Source organism: Harpia harpyja, chromosome 18 (assembly GCF_026419915.1).
Source record: "Harpia harpyja isolate bHarHar1 chromosome 18, bHarHar1 primary haplotype, whole genome shotgun sequence".
In the NCBI taxonomy this organism is placed as follows: domain Eukaryota; kingdom Metazoa; phylum Chordata; class Aves; order Accipitriformes; family Accipitridae; genus Harpia; species Harpia harpyja.
The window spans coordinates 23,785,242-23,795,585 of NC_068957.1; the positions used below are offsets into that span (position 1 = coordinate 23,785,242).

Genomic DNA, 10,344 nt, shown 5'->3' on the forward strand with positions numbered 1-10,344 from the left:
CTTGTGTGAGTAATGTTTTGTGCTTTATTTAGGAAGAGATTTTGTTGCTTTTATTTTTTTCCTTTTGCCTTTAAAATACATCATCTTGGACAATGTTTTTCCTTTCAATATCTATCAATACTGACCTCCTCCCCCCCCCCCCCCAATTTATCCAATACCAACACTGACTGAAAAGCTCAAGAAAGTTTTTTCACTATATGTTTAAAAGACATTTGAATGCTGACATAAAACATATACCTAATACTGGATTGTAATATTTTTTTACTTATAGGCACTGCTCTCAGACTTACCTCCTGAATTAGAAGAAATGGATTTCAATCATGCATCCCCAGAGCCTGATGATACCTCATTCAGCTTGTCGTCTTTATCGGAGAAAAATGCCTCAGACAGTTTGTGATTTATTTTTTTTAATTGACAAAAAAGAAACCCCACATAACGTGTCGGTTTCAAGAGAACGGCATTTTGCTATCCAGTGTTCTTCAGTCCAAAAAAGAAAGCCCAAGGTGAAGTAGACTTTCCTGAAGGATGACTGTAGTGTGTCATGGCTACAGTTTGCACTGTCAAGAAATTTCGAATGTTGTTTTTGGTAAATGAAAGAACTGTGTGAAGAAAGGTTTCACTTTTAGCAGTTTGGCCTTGATTAGGATAACTTCTGACTTTCCAGAATAACTCTTGCTCTGTAGCAGTCTTTTTGAGCAGGGATCCAAGAGTGGAAAACAAATGTCCTGTTATGCAGACAGCTAATTCTTCAGAGTTGCTTGCTCACCAGTCCTGTTTATTATTTTTTTCCCCATTTTTACTCAGGTAGGTGGACTAAAAATTGGGGATCCAAATAGAATAACGGGCTTTTTATGAGTTGTGCTTGAAGCCTTTTGAAAATCTGAAATTAAACTAGTGGTTTTCATTATGTGACTTCAGATTGTTGAATCTTCCATTTTCCTGACCAAAATAGCTGAAAAAACTTTGAAAGGCTAACTGAAAAATTTGAATTATCATCAATAAATTATTAATGTAAAGAAGCAGTCATAAGTGTTGTAACAAATTAGATGGATATGGGAAACCTGATAGCTGCAGAACACGACTTTCTGATACTCTCACAGTAGCAATGGGATTAGATGTTTACACTACTATTTAGGGTTTTATGAATGTAGGTACAGGTTTTATTTGTCAAAGTCTGAATGCTGAAGTTCTGTTCATTGTTTGAAGTATTGGTTATATATATTTCCACAAACTTGGCTTCATTTTATCAAGACACTGTCATAAATCCACAGCTGTCATTGCATCCTGAAAGGTATTCAAGTGTTTGGAATTGAGTTCTGCAGATCTTCTAAATGTGACCTGGTTTTGAAGTAGCCCTGTCTGATGAATTTTTTGGCAACTGCTGGGTGCCATTTCTAAACTGTGAGCTTGATTGCAGGCAGTGCTGAAATGAATTTCTTCTTTCCCAGCTGTCGTTGACATTGAATCCCTTTACTCATCTGATTAAATGGATGTGCAGACACATTCAGATAAATTTAGTGGAGCATGTAGGTGCATGCCCATATTATTGATGCTCTATAACTTCTGAATATTCCTCAGCAAGCATTTTTGAAATGGATACCTTCACAGTCTGGTAAAAAGCCTGATCTTTCAATTTTATGCCAAATAATAATTTACTCTGGTGAATCCTTATTCATGCAGTATCGTAAGTAATCCCCATAATTTGAGTGGGAGGTCCAAGGTGTAGTTCAGAAAATCCAGAGTGTTGGGGAAATAACACTTTTATCCCCCCCCCCCCCCTTAATACTAGGATTAGCTCAGATTTTAGGGTTTTCTCATTCTGGTCAGTTCCTCCCTAATCATTTCTACAGCCTTTTTTTTTCCCCCCCCCAGTATCGGTAGTGAGCTCTGTTCTTTCAGGTTTTTTTCTCTCTCTGTTGTCCTTGGGCATGGGGAGCTTTTAGCAATATTGTTAAATGCCAGCTGCATAAAGGATAGTCGCAGTTTTAAAAGCTGTTTTAAAAAAACAAAACAAAACAGTTTCACAGTTCTGACTACTATACAATTCAGTTAGCTCCCAAAAGACCTCTTACCATCTATTCTACAGAGTGACCCCACAAAAGCGAGCTGTTGGGCCTGTATTTGAGTTTAGGCATTAAAACTCAGAGTGGAATCCCAGGAGGGAGGGAAGGCACTCTGCGTAACCAGGAGGTAAGTGGTAGGTTACTCATCCTTTCTCTGCTTGAGCTGAAATGTCTCATCCTGGCTGGCAGACACATCCTTATAGCCTTACTCAGAGAAGGAGTGGTATTTTACATGCCTGTTGAAATGACCACCAATCTAAAATTAATTAAAGTTTGTGAGCAAAGATCACAGTACTATCCTTCAAATGTAAGATAGAGCTCAACTGTAATTCTGCTCATCCTGAAAAAATAATTTATAAAGGGTTTTCTATACTGGGTTAACAATGCTTTCTATTACTGTTCTCCCTAGATACAAAACTTGTGCCACTGACAAGGAAACCTCTTGTTTTCTGTGAGCTTTGCTGAAATGGAGAAAAAAAAAAAAAAAAAAAAAGTACTGTGATTTGCCACTATTTGGACCTTATTTTCCTGCTTCTTCCACTTAAATTCCCATGACAAAAGGCAGGATACTCTTAATGAGAGTTCTTGATTTCATGGTCAATTAAGTCATCCACCTTTATACAAGAAAAACTTTCATTGATGATTCATGTTTTGCTATGTCTTGCTTCTATTTCGTATGCCAAACAAATCGAAGGAATTAATTTTGAATGAACTACTGCCAGATTCAAGCAGTTATGTAAGTCCCTTTTCTCAAGGAAGCTGGAATCCTCTTTAGGATGTGCAGCCGAAACTCTAGCTGCAGTCAGCGCCCCCGTCATCCCTGTGGGCATGTTGTTCTTTGGTCTTTTCTCTTGCAGGGTGACAAGACAAAACATAGCAAAGTAGTCATGTTTTCATACCCTGAAACAATTGGGAATATTCAGGAAAAAAAGAGTATAAATTATATTCCTGTATAACAAAATGCTATATAGGATAATACTGTACAGCTGTTCTGCTTTTGTTTTTCAATATCAGTGTGTATTTCCTGCCATATGTAAAACAAAAACTTTAATGATATATTACCATCAATGGTACTTTAAATCATTGCAGCAACAATAGTTCTGCAGTACAGTGGCTGAAGAGCAGCTTAGGAGGTGCTGTAACATAATGCTTAACCATCCTTGAGAATTATGGAAATACATATCCAAGTATCGCACTCCAGACTAGCGCCACACACGTGCTTTGTAATTTAGGGCTTGTTTTAGTTTGCTTGTGTCCCTGACGGCAACATAATGTGCTAATCGAGTTTGCAGATTGCATCCTAATCCGTGTAACTTGTTCAGCTGGACCTTAGAACGGTGTGAGAGAACTGGGCATATTCCTTTCCTACTTCGTCTTAGTAATTGTACTGACAAGCATCTTGCTGACAGACATCGCATTCTGATACACAGTCACCAGGACGCTTGTTTCCAGCTGAAATTCTGAAAGTTCTTCAGGTGATGGAAAATGATGGGGATGGCTTTCTGGGCCCATCGCATGTTAGAATTTGGTTTGTGGTTATTTCCTCTGTTCATAGGGTGGTAACAAAAGCCCGCATTAAGTGCTAGTTCATCATTTGCATAGACTTTCCGTGACAGATAAAGCTAATATTGTGTTGTGTTACGATGACAGAAATAAGCCCCCCTTGCTATTTCAGTGGTTTGGCTCTGTAATTCGAATAACCGCTACGGCAGAAGTGCCATGTATTGATGTTTTTATCCTCTTTCTGCAAAGGCTCTCATTTGCTTTGTCTGTGAAAGATGACTTCCCTGGCGCTGTTTATTCCTAATGCGTCTGTCGGAACATGAATGATGAAGTATGTCTTTCTGAAGAAACCAAAGTGGAAAAAGGTAGTTCAGAACAGACACTTTAAACCAGAGACAGGACGCTCGCTCTCCTTAGGGAGCAATGAAAGTCTTTGATGCTAGCAACTTGCTTATAGTTAAGAAAGCTGTTTCCTGAAGCTATGCCTCTTTTCATTTCCCTGCCGATGATGCTTCTGTCAAGTCTAGAGGTCTAACAGGAGTGAGTAATAGTAAATATTCTAATAGGTGAATTTTTGGCAGATTTAAAAGTACACGAACGGATGTACCATAGAAGTGTCAGTTTTCTTGAGTGCTTGGTTCTTGAAGCAGCACTGCACTTTAATCTTTCCAAGTACTTCTTTTTCGCTAAGGCAATAAAAAGTCTGAAAATGACAAGCAGATCGTGGGCTTTGCAGTCCTCTGAGTGAAAAAAAGGAACGTACCAGTTGTATCTTCATCTTCTTAAATTGGGAAGCAGCTTATCAAGTCCATTCACCAAATGGAGACAGCTATATCTACTGTTGTGGTTATACAGTTGAAATGATAGGACAAATCAACAGTATCATGAATTTCCTTCTTGTGGACATGGAAATTACTGCTTAAAATCGATCAGCTATCCGATTTGGGATCTCTATTGCACTACCGTATTAGTAATGTTAAAAAGAAACTAATGCACAGCACTAACTTTTCCCTAGGTACTCTAGTCGTAGCTGACTGTTGGTCTCAGGATACTGATAGCATAAGGAAAGACAATAATATGCATAAATGGAATAGCACAGAATATCTGAAACATGAAGAATTCGTAACTTGTAACGTTACAACCAAAAGCTTGATTTACTACCTCCAGTCCTGCTGCCCAGATCCTTCAGGTCAGCCAGTGAACTATGAGGCTGCTTTACGTGTTAGAAGGACTGGCAGCTCTCTAACCTTCAACTTGCATTTTGAGATTCTGCCTTTTCTGCCCCAGATCATCATAACATTGAGTAAGTTGCTCAGTTGTGAGATGCCTGATCAAAGTTAGAGGACGGTTAGCGAGAAGGCTCCAGCTAGTTATTAGACAAAACAGAAGCTGGTTTATGGTGTTTGATTTCTTTACCCAATTAATATTTTAGCACATTGGCCAAATGTGAAATCTTAAAAGTTACGAGCAAAAAAAATAAAAAAGACTAAGCGGTGCTACAAAATTGGTCTTTTCCATGGCAGAATAGGGTTTTATTCTGACTAAAGAGTATTTATTTGTCTCTGAAAGGCAGCAGCTGACATTTTGGTCAGAAGACGACAGACACAAATGGGGCAGAAACTTGGGCTTGTGGTGGTTGTTGTTCTTGTTTTTAAACAAATGAGCAATCCTCTTCAGTAAAAGAGGCACTTAAGAATGTTCCTGTAAGGAAAATGGTTTCAGGTCAGTGCTTTGGTTCTGGTGAACATTTTACTGTATTACTGAACTAAGTCAATAATTCTTTTCAAATTCTGTATTACATTTTACACACACTACCTCTGAAACGTGACACCACCTTTAAAACCACACAGAAAATGTGAACTTAAACATTTTTTTTAATGTTTTATAGGCAATAAATTATTTCCAACATGCATCCTTCAATTTTGTGCTTGTTTTTTAGTTGAGTGTGAGACATTCACTTTGTTTTTTATTTTAGTACTATTTTTATGTATTTGTCTTAAACACAATCTATGGACAAGGAAATAATAAAGATGTGATATTAGGGAGAAAAGATTAGCATATGTTAATAGTAAATATTTCTATTAAAGCTGAAGGATGATGTAGTAAATGGGCTAGCTGTGCTATTTTTAGTACAGTTACTGTAAGGAATGGATATTAGCCTTTATTCTGGTACTAAATGATTGTTGTAACATTTCTCAATACATCATAGATTAATTTATCGGAGAGAACAGTCAATGAGTCTCAGCAATGTAATGAAAAAGAATAGGATTTTACATTTTTCTGAGACATAACAGTTCATAAATATGTCCTTATATTTTTGTTTCAGCTATTGTTTCTCTTTTTTTGCATAACTATGTATAAAGACCTTGTAGAAACAATTTTGATTTGCTTGTGAGCAAGTGTTAACTTTAAAATGAATTGGTAGCAAGCTAAGGTTTAAATGTATATGTAGACCATACTTCGTAGTCAAATTTCATCTTAAAAGAGTCCCTATAATTTCCCCCGTCACATCTATCTCTGTGAAATACCTGGGGGAAGGGTGACAGAATGTACAAGCCTCTTCAGCCTGGGGATGGGGGAGGGAATGAGACACAAGGAGGCATTTCGGTTGAGTAGCAGAAATGAAGATCCTGGGGTTTTAGTCAAGAAAATGACAGTAAACTAAGAAATTTCTACACCTTGGAAAACAAGAGCTTCTACTTTATCTTCAAATTTTGTGAAATACAGTTCAAAAAGTCATTGGCAAATCCAACGAGTTGTGTTGGGGAAAAAATTGTATTCTCCAATGGAAATTATATCATTTCTATGATTATTTCTAGAATTACTGGGTGTATATGAATACACATATGCATATTTATAATGTGCACAGATATACTGAACTTGATCATCGTATTAGCACCTACAAAGGTATTTTCACTTAAAATTAATGTGATTCTTCTAAAATATATTTTATTTGCTCTTATTTTCATTTCTTACTATATATTGATTACATAATTTTGAAATTTAATCAAATACATCCATACAAATATTGTTTATAGTTTAACTCCTTGCAAAACTGGTAACTTTTAGGCTTGGAAATTTATTAAAATGCCCATAGTAATGGTATTTCTAAGTGATCTTGGCAAATAAACAAACTGCTGTATGTACGAAGAGATAATGAATCTTCTACCATGATAATTTCTGCTTTAGTTTCACTAAAGGTATGTTTGATTAAAAAAAAAAAAAAATACGCTGAAAGATTAAGTATTATTGTATAACTTGGATGTTTTCCTTAGCCTACAAAACATAAGATAATTGATTATCTTAGAACTTGTATCATTTCTTTCTGGGCCAATTTGTTAAGCTTTGTACCCTGAGTGTATTACTGAGTTTCTCTGTGAAAATCAATATTTATATTGCATTTTTATTATTTGTATCAGTATGTGTAGCAAAGAAACTACTACAAATCTTAAACTGAAGTACCTCCACTACGGTCCAGGACATATGATCTTGGCTTATTTGAAAGATGGATGCCTAGTGAAATATTCCATACACTTGTATTGATTTTTTTTTTTTCTGTGTATATAAGGGTATTTATAATCTTGTATTAACAGAGTCATCATGAGAAATGCTTATTTCCTTCTTTAGAAGCCTGCTCAGCTATTTTTATATAAAATGTTGGTCTTTGCCTTAATTTTTTTTTTTTTTTGTGAAAAGTTGTGCCATAGATATTTTAACTTATCCACAGATAGTTTACAGAATTTGCTTTGACTTGTCTTTAGTTAATTATTTTTTCCTCAAATTGTTCTAAATTGTTTTCTCCTCCAAATGTGTCTCAAGGTTGGTTTGCTTTCTTAATTATTATTTTTTTTAAGTTTTGGAAGATACCTTCATATGCATGCTTTGGTAGATCAAGTTTTTCCTCTGTAGTTTATTGTTTATAGTTTAGCAAAACCTTTCATTGAAAAAAAAAAAAAATTGAAGTAATGCTTGTACAAATGTATCTAGAATGGCCCAAATGGTCAGAGTAAAGGGCTATTTAGCATTGGTAAATTTGTCTACTAGACTCAAGGATATTTTTCTACGTCTGTCAAGTTTGGGACTATGGAGAAATGAAATAAAGGTTAACTAACTCCTTTTCCTATATGAAGTTCTCAGTTTCTGTATTTATTATTACCTTGTAAAAATTCAGTCCTATTCAAAGTGTCAAGAATTAAGTTAATGTCCAGGCTCAGTGCAGGTGCGTTCACGTTCTGCTTCCCTAATTCTTCACTTTTCACTATATCACTAGGCAATAGGAATTTCTGAAATAAAACCATTTTCCAGTTACCTGGGTAGAATTCAAGAGGCAGTAATATTTATGGCAGCAATGTGCTATAAATGGTGGGGGACTGTCAGCAATCGGTAGCTTCCTCGTGCTGGACTGCAGTTATTTGCCATCTAGCGTGTAGGCTTAACAAAAAGAAAATACTTAATTTTTACCAATATCCAGTTCTCAGCAGCTTACAGAGTTTTCTGTGTTTATAAAAACAAAATTGGGAAAACAGCATAAGCTCTACTGTGGTTTTGTAGCAACCTGTGAGACCTGTATTTACTTCAGCCAGTCCTTGTAATGAGTTTTCGTTCGTTTGGAATAGAGCTGGGCTGTGCCGGGGAGGGATACAGCACTGTGATGCCAGTCAGTGGGGACTTTTTTTTTGGGGGGGGGGGGGGGGGGAGAATAGGTGCTGTAAGAGATCAACTGTTTATTGGGAGGAGTTAGGAGTATCTTAAATTAATTTGTTATTCCTTTATGGAGAGGCTTTTCAGAATTATATACAGAACTTGCAACCCTCTGTCCCTGAAACACTTCTGAAATGTTCTCCCTTTCCATAACATGAATTTATGTCTAATGCAGACAATTCACATACAACACTAACAACAGCTCAGACTACTTCAGGTGAAGTTTAACACTGAAGTGTTTTGTGTTGTGGGGGTTTTGAAGTTATTTTAAAGATAAATGTGAGCTCTTTATGTTGCTGTTAATCATGATACTGTTTCTTAGCACTTGCTACCTTGAAAATCTCCAGAGCTAAATACTGTGGGCTCTCACCTCGGCCGGCAATCCAAGCGAGTGGTTTGACGTGCTGATGGAAATTGGGCAAAAATTGTTAGTACCGATTACCATTTGCTTTCTGAGCAAATGTAGGTGATGAAAATAATACCGCAGCTGTCCTGAAGAGCTTACAGCGCGATACCACGACTGAGGGAAAGAATTTATAAAGTCCAGGAGTAGAGAGAGAAAAATAGTTGCAAGAAATCCCACATAAAATGGCTTTGGGGCCTGGGTGCTGCCCTTCCACCCTTGGCACCCGACCAGCGGCACGTCCAGGACGGGTTCCTGCCCGGGCTGCTTGAGACAAGGATGCGTAAGTGAGGTTCAGCCTAATCACCGTTTTATTCAAGACTGCTTTTGTTCACAAACGCTGCCAGATGGCAGTGTAGCCACATCCATACGTATCGTATAGGCACACATCCGCTCACCTGACTCTTTTCTCTTAAACTGCAGATATGTATAAACCTGATTACTAATAAAATTCTCAGTGCTCTGAAGTCAACCAAATTCATCCAAAACTTGGAGCTGAGACTACATCCAACTTCTTAAATGACGGCTGCAGAGAAGGACGTTAAAAAAACAGGCAGAGAGAAGCAGACAAATGAAGAGGAAGTAAATCTGTTTGACACTTATAATTTAGTAACAAATTTATAGGTGACACTGAACTTGGATGTTTTGGGGATAAAACCAACTCTGAGCGGAGATGGTGGCTGTAGCTGTGTTGCCACCTGGTGGCAAAAAAAACCCCCAGTAATGGTGAAAAACTGCCTTAAACTGTCCCCACACTTCATATTTCAGAATAAGCAACTATTTTTATCTAAATGAAAAATAAATCTAATAATAAAACAAGGAATCTGGCATTTACTAATGAGGAGATTGAGATCAGACTGAATGTGCAGCCTTAACTCTGCCCTTTTAGTGTAATTTTCAGAACTAACGTGTGTGTGTGTGTGTGTAAAGGAATAAAGACAGAAAGGTTTGATGTGGAGTTCTGTATCCTTAATGATACTTTCAGATTTCACTTTGGTTTTACATTTTGGTAAGTTCATCTGTAGAAGCTGAACCACTGCATTAGAGTAACCAGATCAGTCATAAACTTGGGTTTTTGTTAATTCAGTGCTGTGCAGAAGTAATAACTAAACAGGATTTTCGGGACAGTATCTAAAGAGACTCGACACTAGTATTTTTGCTAAGCCAATGAAGAACAAGTGAGTATGTGTCAGCTACACAAAATTTCCTGGGTCTTTTCAAACCTGAAGGAAACTGTTCCCAGAAATAAAAGTGAAGCATCCAAGGACTTGCAGCCCGACACACAGCCTTCTAGCCGTTTTGTATTCTCTCCTGTCTGAACACTTTCTACAAGAAATGCCTGTAAAAGAAACGCTATCAAAAAGAAGATATAATATTGTTCGCAGTCACCTGAGGAGTCCTGCTGAGGTCCATAAAGGTCTAAAAAATGTCCGTGACTGTTGGCTTCAGCCAAAGGGAGGGTTTTTTGCCCAGGAAAGAGGCTGGTGCAGGGGAACCGGGGAGTATCTCTGGAAGAAGGTGATACCCTGAACCTCTGGCCGTGATGCCAAACGCTGCTCAGGAGTAGTGAAAAGCCTCCGCACGCCCTCTCTTCTTGTGCCTGGTGTGAAGGCAGGACGGCTGGATCCGGCCCTGCTGCTGCTGCTGCCGCCCCGGCTGCCCCTGCCCCAGGTG

General features: G+C 37.6%; 1 protein-coding gene across 4 annotated transcripts in view; it reads left to right on the top strand.

The window, feature by feature from the left end:
• HDX (highly divergent homeobox) overlaps positions 1-7,691 on the top strand; it is a 56,004-nt gene extending 48,313 nt beyond the window's left edge. For all 4 annotated transcript variants that reach the window (XM_052813562.1, XM_052813560.1, XM_052813561.1 and 1 more), the window contains one exon: positions 272-7,691. In XM_052813562.1, the coding sequence (XP_052669522.1) occupies positions 272-397 (126 nt within the window). In that variant the 3' untranslated portion in view covers positions 398-7,691. The remainder of the gene's footprint in view (positions 1-271) is intronic.
• The last annotated feature ends 2,653 nt before the right edge of the window (positions 7,692-10,344 follow it).